The sequence below is a fragment of the Saimiri boliviensis genome, chromosome 2 (genome assembly GCF_048565385.1).
Source record: "Saimiri boliviensis isolate mSaiBol1 chromosome 2, mSaiBol1.pri, whole genome shotgun sequence".
Lineage (NCBI taxonomy): Eukaryota > Metazoa > Chordata > Mammalia > Primates > Cebidae > Saimiri > Saimiri boliviensis.
The window spans coordinates 174072617-174087722 of NC_133450.1; the positions used below are offsets into that span (position 1 = coordinate 174072617).

The 15106-nt window shown below is 38.3% G+C and overlaps 1 protein-coding gene across 6 annotated transcripts in view; it reads left to right on the forward strand.

Moving 5' to 3' along the window:
* The window catches only part of FOCAD (focadhesin), a 312140-nt gene that overhangs the window by 279540 nt on the left and 17494 nt on the right, over nt 1–15106 (forward strand). For all 6 annotated transcript variants that reach the window (XM_074394918.1, XM_003928127.4, XM_074394919.1 and 3 more), the window contains 4 exons: nt 8343–8471; nt 10254–10369; nt 13545–13805; nt 14461–14550. In XM_074394918.1, the coding sequence (XP_074251019.1) occupies nt 8343–8471; nt 10254–10369; nt 13545–13805; nt 14461–14550 (596 nt within the window). The remainder of the gene's footprint in view (nt 1–8342; nt 8472–10253; nt 10370–13544; nt 13806–14460; nt 14551–15106) is intronic.

The window sequence follows — 15106 nt, forward strand, 5'->3', positions numbered from 1 at the left end:
TGAAAAAGATTGGTTTTAACTCTTCAAGTGTCTGGGGTAATTCAACAATGAAGACTTCTGGTCTTGAACTTTTCTTTATTGGGAAATATTTGATTGTGTTGGAATCTCTTTACTTATTATAGGTCTGTTAAATTTTCTATGTATTCCTGATTCAGTTTTGATAATTTGTGTGCCTCTAGAAATTTTTTGATTTTGTCTAGATTATCTAATCTGTTGGCATACGCTTTTTTGTAGTATTCTTTTATAATCATTTTTATTTCTGTAAGGTCCATACAAATGTTTCCATATTCATTTCTAATTTTATTTGCATCTTCTCTAATTTTTTTTCTTAGTCTACCTAACAGTTTACCAATTTTGTTTATCTTTTCTAAGATCCGATTTTTGGTTTTGTTGGTTGTATTGTCTTCTTTCCTTCCCTTCCTACCCTTTCCTTTCCTTTCCCTTCCTTCCCTTTCCTTTTTCCTTTCCTTTCCTTCCTCTTTCTCTCTCTTTCGTTCTCTTTCTTTTTCTTTCTCTCTTTCTTTCTTTCTCTCTCTCTGTCTGTCTGTCTGTCTCTCTCTCTCTTTTCTTTCTTTGGTTTTGAGATGGAGGGTTGCTTTGTCACCAGGCTGGAGTGCAGTGGCATGACCTCAGCTCACTGCAACCTCCACCTCCTGGTTCAAGTGAGTCTCTGGCCTCAGCCTCCTGAGTAGCTGGGATTATAGGCACCTGCCACCATGCTCAGCTAATTTTTATATTTTTAGTAAAGATGGGGTTTTGCCATGCTGTTCGGGCTTGTCTTGAACTCCTGACCTCAGGTGATCTGCCCACTTCAGCCTCCCAAAGGACTGGGATTACAAGCGTGAGCCACCACACCCAACCTGTTTTCTTATTCCATGCTTAATTATCTCTACTCTACACTTAATTATCTCCTTCCCTTACCTTTGGATATATTTGCTATTCTTATTCAAGTTCTTTGAGGCATAAAATTAGGTATATTGATTAGAATTATTTCTAATTAAAATATAGGCATTTATTGCTATAAATCTCCCCTAGCACACTGTGTTTGTACAATTCCATAAAGTTTTGGTATTTAGTATTTTACTTTTGTTTGTCTCATAGTATTTTGTAATTTCCCTGTGATTTCTTCTTTAATCCATTGGTCATTTGTCTTTTTTACTTTCCATGTATTTGTGAATTTTCCAGTTTTTTTGGAAATCTGTTCTTGATTTCTAGCTTCATTCCATTGTGATTATGAAAATACTTTTTCCGGTTTTAGTCTTTTAAAATGTATTGAGACTCCTCGTATTGTGGTCTGACATGTGGTCAGTCTTAGAGGATGTTCCCTGTGCTCTTGAAATTAATGTGTATTCTGATGGTGTTGAGTGGGACTGTTCTAGTTATGCCAGCTAGGTGTCTCTGGTTTACACCGTTGATTAATAAGGATCCTTTATATCCTTATTAATCATATGTCTAGATACTCTATCCATTATGGAATGTAGAGTATTGAAGCCTCCAGTTGTTACTGTAGAGCTATCTATTTCTCCTTTCAATTCTGGCAGTGTTTATGTATTTGGGGGCTCTATTGTTTGATTTGTGTGTGTTTATCATTGTTAAATTTCTTAATTAGTTTGAATTGATGCCAACTTAGCATCAGCAACATACAAAAATTCTGCTTCTGTGGAGTTCTATTTCTTCCCTTTATGTTGTTATTTTCCGAAATTACATGTTTATACATTATTTGCCCATTAATACAGATTTATAATCATTGTTTTATGCATATGCCTTTTAAATCATACAGTAAGTGAAAATGAGTTATAAAAAATATTAGTAATGGCTTTTATATTTACCTGTGTAATTACCTTAACCAGAATTTTTTATTTCTTTATATAGCTTCAAATTGTCTAGATTACCATTTAGTGTCTTTTTATTTTAGCCTTAAGGACTCCCATTAACATTTTTTGTAGGGCATGTCAATGAGTAACGAAGTCCCTCAACTTTGTATTTTTCTAAATATCTTAATTTCTCCCTAATACTTGAATTATAGTTTTGATGGATACAGCATTTTTGGATGACAATTTTTTTTTCTTTCAGTAAAAAGCATTATCCTGCTCCTTACTGGACTTTAAAGGGATAATCCTGCTCCTTACTGGACTCCATGGTTTCTGATGAGAAATGAGCTGTTAATCTTATTGGGAATTCCTTGTATGTGATGACTCACTTCTCTTTGCTCCTTTCAGGATTTTCTCTTTGTCTTTGTCCTTCAAAAATTTAACTACAGTATGTCTTAGTGTGGCTCTCTTTGCCTTTATGTTTCTTAAACTTTTTTGAGCTTCTTGAATGTATGGATTTGTGTCTTTTTTATTAAATTGGAGAAGTTTTTGGCAATTATTTTTTCATGTATTCATTCTGCCCCTTTCTGTCCTGTCCTTCTGGAATTACTGTTACACATACATTGGTATGCTTGATGTATCCTTAGGCTCTGTTCACACTTTTCTTCTTTTTTTCTTCTCTGTAGACTGAGTGATTTCAGTTGACATATCTTTATGTGAGGTGATTGTTTTGCCTGCTCAAGTGTGCTATTTAAACCCTCTAGTGAGTTTTTCATTGCAGTTACTGTACTTGTTATAGTACAGAACTCTAGAATTTGTTCACTTCTTTTAAAAAAGAACTCTCTGTTAATATTTATTTTTTGTTTTCTTGTATTGTTCTCCTGGTTTCTTTTAGTTTTTTGTTCATAATTTTCTTTAGCAGAATATATTTAGGACAGTTGATTTCAAGTCTTGGTCTAGTACAGGGGTCCCCAAACTTTTTACACAGGGGGCCAGTTCACTGTCCCGCAGACAGTTGGAGGGCTGGACTATGCAAGGTGTGACAACCTTCACAGCCAGCGCTGCTGCCTTCACTATCCCAGACAGCGGTATACAGTGTCACAGGCCCAGCACTGCCTCCAGTGCTGTATACAGCGATGGCGGTGATCAGCCTGTGACACTGTGTATACAGCGTCCTGGACATCTGCAGCAGCGGTGGGCCTCTTCTGTGGGAAGCCCACTGCTGCATGTTTCCCCTATTATAAGACACTTCCTAAAAGTAAGACAGCCCCCGTCTTTTGGGGGTAAAATTAATATAAGACAGGGTCTTATAATAGGGAAAACATGGTGTGTAGTAATGCTGGGGGAGACTTTTGGGCAAAGGGAAGTTATAGAGGCCATTATGTTGTACATTTGGGGGAGTAGGGGGCCATTGTACTGTGTAGTAATGGTTATAGTGCTTTGCCTTTCTTCCTTCTTCTGCTTTTATTTCACACTGCTTCCGGTGATGTGGGGTGCTGCAGCCACAGACCGGATGTGCGGCATATGACGTGCTTCCAGAGCTGTGATGCGTGCATCCCGCGTCACAGGAAGTACTACTGTAAGTGAGCAATGCTGCGCTTTGCGGTGCATCCTGTGCTCCTCTCACTGACCACCAATGAAAGAGGTGCCCCTTCCTGAAGTGCGACGGGGGCCGGATAAATGGCCTTAGGGGGCCACATGTGCCCCGCAGGCCGTAGTTTGGGGACCCCTGGTCTAGTAAGTCTAATATCTTTGCCTCCTCTGGGACATTTTCTGTTAATTTCTTCTGTGAAATGACAAAGCTTCCTTGTTTCATTTTATGCTCCATATTTTTTTGAAAACTGGACAATTTTGAATGTCTGTTGAAATTCAGTTTTATTCTAACAATTAAACAAAATATTGTGGTAAAATATAGAACAGAAAATTTATATTTTTTAAAATGTACAATTTTATGACATTAAGCATTTATGTGATAGTTTGTGAGATTAAGCATTAGTTAAGCAACTGTCACCATCATCCAGCTCCTGAACTTTGAAAACTGAATATTTTGGATATTATAACAGTAAATTGGAGTATTAGTTGCTTTCCTTTCTTCGTTGTTTGATTTTGTTTCTTGCTGTGGGCTATGCTCAGTGACTTGTCAAAACTGTATTTGTAAGGCTTGTCTGTATTCTTTGTTTCTGAAAGCTCTATTCTTTTAGCCAGTGATTAGCTAGTGTCTGATGGAGATTTCCTTGAACACCAGAAGTCAAAAAAAGGAAAACAAAAAATACTCTGCCTTTTCTCCATAATATGATTATTACACATTGCATGCATATATAAAAATATCTCATGTACCTCATAAATATATACACCTACTATATGTACTCAGAAAATCAAAAATTTTAAGAAATACTCTGTCACCACTTCTGCTCTACTTTTTTTTTTTTTTTAGTCTATACCAATTCTGCTATTTCTGAATATGGATCTTCTTTTTTAAAAAATTGTTTTGATAAGTACATAACAAAATTTACCCTCTTAACCATTTTTAAGTGTACACAGTTCAATAGTGTTAATGTGAATGTATATTTATATTATTATGAAACAGAGGTCTAGAACTTTTTCATCTTAGAACACTGAAACTCTATAGCCATTAAACAATAACTCTGTTCTCCCCCATCCCTCTCCCTAGCCCCTGATAACCACCATTTTATTTTCTTTTTCTATGAATTTGACTACTTTAAGTACTTCACATAAATGGAATCATACTTTGTTTTATTTTTTATTTATTTATTTATTTTTTTTTTTTTGAGACGGAGTTTCGCTCTTGTTACCCAGGCTGGAGTGCAATGGCGCGATCTCGGCTCACCGCAACCTCCGCCTCCTGGGCTCAGGCAATTCTCCTGCCTCAGCCTCCTAAGTAGCTGGGATTACAGGCACACGCCACCATGCCCAGCTAATTTTTTGCACCTTTAGTAGAGACGGGGTTTCACCATGTTGACCAGGATAGTCTCGATCTCTCGACCTCGTGATCCACCCACCTCGGCCTCCCAAAGTGCTGGGATTACAGGCTTGAGCCACCGCGCCCGGCCCATACTTTGTTTTTAAGTGAGTGACTAATTTAGTATAATGGCCTTAAGTTTCATCCATGCTATAGCACGTAACATGATTTTCTTGCTTTATAAGGCTTAATAATATTCCATGTTATGTATATACTGAATTTTATTTATTCATTCTTTCATCAGTGGACATCTGGGTTGCTTTTACCACTTCACTATTGTGAATAATGCTGCTGTGAACATGAGTTTACAAATATCTCTTCAAGATCCTGCTTTCAATTTCTTTGGGCTATATACTCAAAAGTGAGGTTGCTGGATTATATGGCAGTTCTAGTTATAATTTTATATTTACATAAAATGTGTAATTTTTTATGGAAATGCACCATTTTATAATTATTTATAATTTATAAAAGTTCTAGTATCTCTGTATCCTTGCCAGCACGTGCTATTTTCTGGTATTGTCATTTTTGTTGTTTTTATGGCCATTCTACTAGGTATTGGGTGATATCTCACTGTGATTTTGATTTGGTTTGTCTTTTTTCTGCTGATTAGTGATATTGGGCATCTTCAGATGCTTGTTGGGCATTTGTGTATCATCTTTGGGAAAATATCTAAGTTCTTTTCCCATTTTTATATGCTTCTCCTTTTTCCATTTTTAGCTGTTACTTTTTCCTTTTGTTGATTCTCCCTCTGATCTCTCTCTCTTTCAGCTTCCAGTTATTCTGCTTTTCCTCCTAATTCTGCACGTACTTCTTTTCTCCTATGCTGCTTTCTGTTGTTTTTTCATTTTGTTTTCTCTGCCTGATTTCTGAGTATCTGTTCATTTTGCGTCTGTTTCTCTTTTTCAGCTTCTGGTGATTCTGTTAGTTTTTCTGCTCATTCCACATAGCTTCTCCTTTATCCTATGTTTCTCCTTTTTGCAGCTATTTTTCCTTCTGCTACTCTGCCGTATTTCATCTTCCACCGTTTCAGCATGCTGATTTTACCTCTGCTTCTCCTTTTTCCTATGCTGCTCCCTTCTGTAGCTATTTTTACTTCTGCTGATTCTGCTTTGCTTTTGCTTCCTCCTCCTTCAGCTTCTGCTAATTTTGCCTCTGCTTCTCCCTTTTCCTGTGTGTCTCCTTTCTGTAGCCATTTTGCTTTCTGCTGACTTTGCCCTGTTCTGCTTCCCTCTTCTTTCAGCGTCTGCTGATGTGGCTTCTGCTTCTCCTTTTTCCCATGTTTCTCCTTTCTGCAGCTATTTTACCTTGTGCTGACTTTGCCCTGTTCTGTTTCCCCCTCTTTCAGCATCTGCTGATGTGGCCTTTGCTTCTCCTTTTTCTTATGCTTCTCATTGCTGCTGTTTTCACTTTTGCTAACTCTGGCCCCACTTCTTCTTCCCCATCTTTCAGCATCTGCTGATTTGATCTCTGCTTCTCCTTTTTCTTATGCTTCTCTTTTCTGCTGTTGTTTTCACTTCTGCTAATTCTGACTCCACTTCTGCTTCCCCCATCTTTCAGCATCTGCTGATTTTGCCACTGCTTCTCCTTTTGTCCCGTGCTTCTCCTTTCTGCACCTATTTTACCTTCTGTTGACTTTGCCCTGTTCTGCTTCCCTCTTCTTTCAGCATCTGCTGATAGGGCCTCTGCTTCTCCTTTCTCCTGTGTTTCTTCTTTCTGCAGCTATTTTTTCTTCTGCTAACTCTTGCTTCCCGCTTTCACATCTGCTGATTTGATCTCTGCTTCTCCTTTTTCCTGTGCTTCTCATTTCAGCTTCAGTTTTTACTTTTGCTAACTCTGCCCTGCTTCTCCCTTCTTTCAGCATCTGTTGATGTGGCCTCTGCTTCTCCTTTTTCCTGATTCTCCTTTCTGCAGCGTCTTTTTCTTCTGCTGACTCCTGCTTCCCCCTTTTAGCACTTGCTGATTTGGCCTCTGCTTCTCCTTTTCCCAGTGCTTCTCTTCTCTGCTGCTCTTTTCACTTTTGCTAACTCTGGCTCCACATCTGCTTCTTCCATCTTTCAGCATCTACTGATTTTGCTACTTTTTCTGATGACTTTGCCTCTGCTTCTCCTTCTTCCTATGCTTCTCTTTTCTGAAGATGTTCTTCCTTTTGCTGACTCTACTTCCACTTCTGAGTCCTCCTTTTTCATCTGATCCAGGTGCTTTATTTGCTGATCCTGCTTCTTCTGCTTTTCCTTTTGTTGATTCTGCCTCTCTTTCTGGTGATAATAATTTCCTTTCTGCTGCCAATGTTGATCGTGCTGCTTTTGCTTCTCCTTGGTCTTCTACATTTTAATGTGCTATACTGTTTCTGACCTCCACGTAGCTTCACTTTTACTTGGCCCGTAATGGCTATTCCATTTCTGACTGCACCCTATGTTTCCACTCACAAATGCTCCACTATCTGTTTTTCAATTTCTTATTACTGTATACACACTCCATAAAAAAAAAAGGAATATGATATTGAAGTAATGGTACTATGTCATAGGCATCTGGTTAACTGATGGACTAGCTGTTACACAGCCCTTAAGTGCTCCCTTCTAGAACGATCACCATGGCACTGGCTGGGAAGCAGAAAAAATAGAGACTCCCATAGTACATAATGCAGCCTAGGACCACAAAGACTAGGTAATCTATAGTCCTTAGAAGGGAATGTACCTGAGTCACCAGTTCTTGTCCTCTCTGCGGGAAGTAGATTAAGGAGTGAGTGAGCAGTGAGGTAATAATATAACAGAAGTTACTTAATTTTGAAAACTAGATAAAAAGACAAGAGTGTGCAGAATACAGCTAATCAGCAGTGTGGAAAATTTTTTATCCAGAGAAAAAGGAGACTGTAGACAAGTCAAAGAATGGAATCATGTCATTTATGACCACTTGGAGAACTCAAGTGAAACAAGCCAGCCACAGAAAGATAAATATTACATATGTGGGAGCTGAAAAAGTTGATCTCATATGTGATGCAAAAGAAAGTTGATCTTCTCTAAAGGTAGAGTATAGAATAGAGGTTAGGAAGAGGAGGAGGATGGGGCAGCAACGAGATTGGTTAAAGCAAACAAAATGAGGAATAAGTTCTCATTTTTTATGTGGGGAGTAAGTTCTGGTGTTCTAAAGCATTGTAAGGTGACTATAGTTAACAATAATTGTTATTTCCAAGCAGCTAGAAAAGAGGATTTTGAATGTTTCAGTATAAAGAAATGACAAATATTGGAGATGATGGATATACTATTTACCCTGATTTGTTCATTGCACATATGTATGGAGATATCACTCTATACTCCATAAATACATAGTTATGTATCAATGAAAAATTTATAAATTTTTTTAAAAAGAGAACAGAGGGAGCAAGGTTTTCTGGTAAATGGAGTTGAAATTAAGAGCACAGAAGTGAAGGGCTGATCACAATTGAAGATGTGATATCAGATCCTTTGCCACTAGAAGAAGGAAGGAATGCTGGCGTTTCCCCTTCCATGGTGCTGTGCAGGTATTTTACTATTACTTTTCCCTTTCTGCTACAGGTCCTGAATCTGTGCCTCCTTCTCTTCTTAAAGTAGTGATGAAACCCATAGCAACTGTTGGAGAAAGCTACCAATATCCTCCTGTGAACTGGGCTGCACTTCTCTCCCCACTTATGAGGCTGAATTTTGGTAAATATCATGTGTTGTTAGGTCTTCAGACTTTGATTTTAGGGTTTGACTTGAATGGAAAACCAGATTCTGTGTCACATGTGTAGTGACTGGATAGACTTTTCCGATCTGGAGGTTTGTCAAATTGGATGGGATGGCTGTGTTACTTTCACCGGGTCATTGAGCTTCTTAAGGTGAGGAAGAAGAGGTCTAAAGATACAGACCAGATACACCTGCCAAAAACAATGCTTGACTGAGGTGTGCATACTGCTGAGAATGTGGTACAGATTCCTTAAAGCTTGGCTTTGTGGTTATCAAACTGCACTTCCAGAGCCCTAGATTTCAAGAAGTGCCATGTGGAGTGCTGTATAATTTTCGATTGCTGCTATAACAAATGACCACAGTGGCTTGAAACAACACAAATGTATTCTCTTTACAAGTCTGTAGGCCAGAAGTCCAACATGTTTCTCACCAGACTAAGATCATGATATCAGCAGAGCAGAATTTCTTTCTAGAGATCCTAGGGGAGAATTCATTTCATTTTCTAGCCTCTAGAAGCTGCCCATATTCTTTGACTTGTGGCCCCCTTTCTTCATCTTCCAAGCAAGCAATGGAGGGCGAAGGTGGTCTCACACTGTTATCTTTCTGGTTCTCTGTAGCCAAGAAAGGTTTTTCACCTTTAAGGACTCGTGATGAATGGGCTTACTGAAATAATCCAGGATAATCTCTCCGTCTCAAGATCCTTAACCTTAATCATATCTGCAAAGTTTCTTTGCCATATAAGGTAGTGTATTCGCAGGTTCTAGGGATCAGGATGTGGACATTATTGGGGACCATTATTCTGCTTACCACAGTTATTTTGTGGTGAGAGGCAAAGGGAATGCAGACCTCAACATCTCCAATTTATCCGTAGTAACCTCTTTTATACAGAATAGGGTTACACAAATATAATTTAATGTACTTGTTCCCTACCCTAACTCTAAAAGTAAAAATAAAATAAGAAGTGGGGAAGAAGAGCATTGTAAACAGTGTTGTAAAAGTGTGTGTGTTTGTGTGTGTGCCTGCCATGAGTGGGCTATCATTTAGTAGAGTGCACACTGACATATTATGTACAAAACAACTTTTATACTATAATTTATGTGCAGTTTTAAAGATAAAGGTAAGTTTGACTATACACAGTTCTTTACTTAAATGCTTTCATATAAACCTAATCTTTGTATAAGATACAATGTCATCATACTACATTTCCAGAGATTTCACTGAAAATGTGTTTCCCCTGTTCCTCCCCTACTTTTGTGTGCTATACTGAAATGTTTGTGTTTCAGTTAAGTCCTTAGAAAAAGGAAGGAAAATAAGGTGCTGATTGAAATCAGACTAGTAGAAAGACTCGATCACTAGAGAACGTGGATGTATCTTTAAGCCACTGTACGCCTTGATATATTTCTTTATGCTCTGCATATGAGATGGAGAGATGGGAAAAACAGAGATCAAGAGATTATTAGCTAGAATTGTCTTAAATTTTAGTTAGTGTACGAGTGTGTAGGTTCCTCTGGATATCATAAAAGAAATTCCCCTACCTAGTTCAAGGCCTTTGCTAGTTATAAGACTTGGGACTGTGATGCCACTGGACGCGTAATTTGGCCTCATAACTAACAAGTCTCTTGTAATATCTCTTCTGGTTTACCAAAGTTCTGTTACCTGCAGAAGTCACATAGCAGATGCTTTGATTTGAGATATTAAAGCCTGAAAATGACTCAGAGAAGTAACTGTATATTCACATTCTTCTCATTTCTTGCCTTTCAGGTGAAGAGATCCAGCAGTTGTGCCTTGAAATTATGGTGACCCAGGCACAGTCATCCCAGAATGCAGCTGCACTTTTGGGCTTGTGGGTGACGCCACCACTGATCCACAGTCTGAGTGTATGTAGTAACTAAGGCGATTGGCCTACAGGAGGATATCGTTGTTTTGGAGGAGATTAATGTTCATTTGGGTTTGTGTTCTCAAAGTCTAGAGGAGGCTGATGAGATCTTACAAAAATTAAGGGCTTAATAGTAGCTGGCCTGCACACTGGCCTGCCATAGCCATTACCATTCATGCTTTAGCTACCATTTATTACAAAAAGTGGAAAAAGATGATTGGTGGTATTAAAGTTCCCTTCTCAAGATCATATAGCTAGAAAGTTGTGGATTTATTTGAACTTATGTTTATTTGATTATATGGTATATGTAATTATTTCAGTACATATTAAGAGAAAGGAAATCCATATGTACTGGACTCATCTATATATTATCGTTTCCCTTTCCCAGAGAAGACAGCAATTAAGGTGAGCCTTGATTTGGTTTAAGTATCACATCAGGGGACCAGGGGCTATAGGCGGAGAGAGCGAAAGATCTGTTTAGCTTGAGCAAAGTGTTGAGAAAGAAATGACTCAGCCTGGTGTTCGTGATAGAGGGGACTAGCACCTTTCATGTCTAGGTCAGGGGCAGATAGGAAGAATAGGGCGAGAGAGTTTAAAGATATAAAGTTAGTAAAGATGCATAATTTTGAGTGTGTTTCAAGCTAGAACAGAAAAACATATTCTATGATTCTTTAGAGCTTTATCAGTTGATATAAGTTAAATGCTGTCATCTTTTAATTGTCTCCATAATGTGGCCTATTCTTCTGTCCTAGGAGGCTTTGTTTGAGAATAGTGCAAAGCCTTCTTATCATTTCCACAGTCTCTTGGCCTTTGTCCCTATTCTGCACTGTTTTTGTTTTTGTTGTTTTTGAGACAAAATCTTTCTCTGTAGCCTGGGCTGGAGTGCAGTGGCATGATCTCAGCTCACTGCAACCTCCGCCTCCTGGGTTCAAGTGATTTTTGTGCCTCAGTTTCCCAAGTAGCTGGGACTATAGGTGTGTGCCACCATGCCTTTCTAATTTTTGTATTTTTAGTAGAGACAGGTTGCCAAGGCTGGTCTCGAACTCCTGACCTCAAGTAATCTGCCTGCCTTGGCCTCCCAAAATGCTGGAATTACAGGCATGAGCCACCACTCCTGGCCTGTATTTTGTGTTTTTAAACCTTTCCTACACCTCCTCATTGTCTTTAATTGAAGGTGGATGTTAACAAGGTCTGCATCCTTTCCTTCAGGTATTAACTTCACTCCAACTGTCTGCTCCAAGTGGCTCCCAATTGCCTGCCACTTACGGAGCCCTGGCTGTGCTCCTGGTAGCTGCAGGCACTCAGTTAGTACTTACAGAAGGCAGATTTAATTTCCCTACAGCCTGTCAGGACAATTTTTAAAATAGCTTTGTTGAGTTATAATTTATGTACCCTAAAATATGGCTGTCTTAAGTGTACAATGTGGTGAATTTTAGTACCTTTATAGGTTTTTCAGTCATCAACAAGAACATTTCCATCACCTGAGAAGTCCATGGTGCTTGTTTGTATTCAATCCCCATTCCCAGCTTCAGACCCAAGACACCACTGATCTGCTTTCTGTCATATTGCCTTTTTAAAATAAACTTTATGTAAATTTAAATGTCATATAAATTTTAGAAATTCTTTAGAATGGAATTATGTAATATGAAGTTTTTCTATGTATGTCGTTTCATGTCTGAGAGATATGTTTTATTATTTCCATTTTAACAGGCTTACAAACTGAGGCAAATGGAGGTCAAGCAAAGTTTGGCTAGCTAATAAATGAGGAAGCTATAGCTATCTGACTTCGAAGCCTTATTCTGTTAAGGCCTTCCTTTTGAATCAGACCTATTTCCAGCCTGTTCGGTTGACCTCTGAAATATTTCTAAATTTTACTTATCCTTTCATTTATCTTTTACCTCTGCACTACTCTGTGCATTTGTCTGTGATTATTTATCTTTATTGTTGTCTTGGTTAATTAACAAATTAAGTTTGTGAATTCATTTTCTTTTTTGAGATGGAGTTTCGCTCTTGTTACCCAGGCTGGAGTGCAATGGCACGATCTCGGCTCACCGCAACCTCCGCCTCCTGAGTTCATGCAATTCTCCTACCTCAGCCTCCTGAGTAGCTGGGACTACAGGCGTGCGCCACCATGCCCAGCTAATTTTTGTATTTTTAGTAGAGACGGGGTTTCACCTTGTTGACCAGGATGGTCTCAATCTCTTGACCTCGTGATCCACCCGCCTCGGCCTCCCAAAGTGCTGGGATTATAGGCGTGAGCCACCGCGCCCAGCCAAATTCATTTTCTTAAATATAAAATGATCTGAGATGGTATATTCTTTAAAATGGGGTCTTGAGAAAACTCATCAACTACAACAATCTTTTTAGAAATTTGCAGAAAAAATTATTCCTCTGTTCCTCCCCTACTTTTGTGTGCTATCTTGGGGGAAAAAAAAACCACACAAAAAATGTTTTTGCTGGATTTTATTTTTTTTAGATAACTTATTTTGCCAGATTTTATTTTTAGATCACTTATTTTGTCTTTTTGCCCCAATACAATACAATGGCATACTTGTATTCCTAAGAGTTTTTGAAACCCACTCGGTTAAACTCTGTTACGTAACAGAGCTGTTACTAACATGCCCTTTCTTGGGTCTTGTGAACTCTAAGGTGCCTGGCCAGTTCTATATGCTCAGCTGGTGGTTTTACTTTGGTCATAAATGGTCCCAGCATGTCACTTCTCCTTATTACTTCCTTATTTTTTCTCAGAAGAAGAAATTAATAATATCAGATGCTCTGTTTAGCTGATTTTCGGCAAATGAGCCTTTCATCAACTTTTCTTGCCAGAGAATGTGACCTTTTAAAACTGAAAAGTAACTGTCATGTACTTTCAGAAGTAGCATTTTATTCCCATCACTGAAAAGATTCAAGGTTTAAGCTGAGTAGTTCACAGATGGATTGCCAGATTCCATATAAACATATGATTCATCCTGGATCAGAAGTAACTGCAGCAGCCAAAATTACATGCATTGGTGGCCCATTGTACCATGAAGCTCTGGGAAAATGAAGGGGGCAGGGAGTTACCTGAACCTTTTATCTCTCAGTCTACCCTCAAACACAGTGATGACCTACAGGTTTTGAACACTGCAAACCCAGGCTTGCCTATTTACATTAAACCTCTTCTGTTTTACTTCCAGCTGAATATCAAGAGGTATCTCCTGATATCTGCACCACTCTGGTTAAAACACGTCTCTGATGAACAGATCCTGGGTTTTGTTGAAAATTTAATGCTGGCAGTTTTTAAAGCAGCTTCCCCACTTGGAAATCCTGAGCTGTGCCCAAGTGCCTTACAGGGTCTGAGCCAGGCCATGAAACTGCCCAGCCCTGCCCACCACCTGTGGAGTCTGCTCTGTGAAGCTACTGGGAAAATTTTTGATCTCCTGCCAAATAAGATTCGGGTGAGGAACAAAAATATTTACATTCCTGACAATTTATGTTTGGGATCTTTTAAAGGCTTTTTGGCAAACTGGGAGGTGTATGTTTTAAGAATGTGGGTGGGAAGGCTAGCAAGAAATAACCACATTTGTTACTAGGAGTGTGTTTGTTTCCAAGATCTAAATTGAGGTTGAATATTTAGAACCAAAGTTTTGAGCAAGCTTAGAAGCAATTTAACCAGTGCTGTACCAGGAAATTTGCTAGTAGGCCTTTTTACTAAATGCCTTTTCTAGAGGACAAGAAAGCGCAAAGTTCTTACACTTTGCACCTGGAGAATCCTTGGGCATGTTTTCTCATATACTGTTTATATAAAATGATTTAGCATCAGCCCTTCCCCTTCCCCAAAAGACCTCTGAATTGTAGTTTTGCAAAGAGGTTAAAAATTTATTTGGGATGAAGCAATTTTGATAAGGAGAAAAAAAATATAGCTAAAAAAATTATACAGAGTAATAGGAAAGATGTCTTCAAAATGGTAAAAATTGGCCAAATGTTTTGGTTTGGTTAAAATTAAAATCTCATCAGCTGCCATTCATGGGGATAAGAAAATCTAACAATTTGTCTGAACATTTAGATCTGTTATTTTACACTGTTGACATGTTTGGGATTTTTCTTTATCAGAGAAAGGATCTAGAGCTGTATATTGGCATAGCAAAATGCCTCTCAGAAATGACAGATGATGACGCCAATCAGGTCGCCCAGGTTACTAAGGTAATATCATATCTATCTATAGCTTTTTTTCATTATTGAGGCAGAAATTACAATTGAAGAATTGGTTTCAGTGCCCTTTTGGCTGAAACAAGTTTTGCTTCATTTTTATTATTGGTTAATTTCAGGAAACTATATTTCATTTTTACCGTTGAGTGTCTTGTTCAGCCTCCTAATATGGTTGGTGCTTGTTAAATGTTGTATGGATGAATAGATGGATGAATAACTTTTTAACTCAATTTCTCCGACTTTGTCTTTCACCTGATCCTATCCTTTGGAATGAAGAAGGTGGTTGATTGAAAAGCAAGCACTATTAACCCTGACACAGGATAATTTATCTCCTACACCCATGCCCAAGTCAAATGACAAATAAGCAAAAAGTAGCATATCAGTAAAGTTGCTAGATTTAGCAAATAAAATACAAGATATTTTGTTAAATTTGAGTTGCAGATCAATAATGAATCATTTCTTAGTACAAGTATATCCCAAATAACACACTTGTATTTGAATGGCAACTTTGCATACCAACTAATACCAATCAATGGTTTAGAGAACTGTG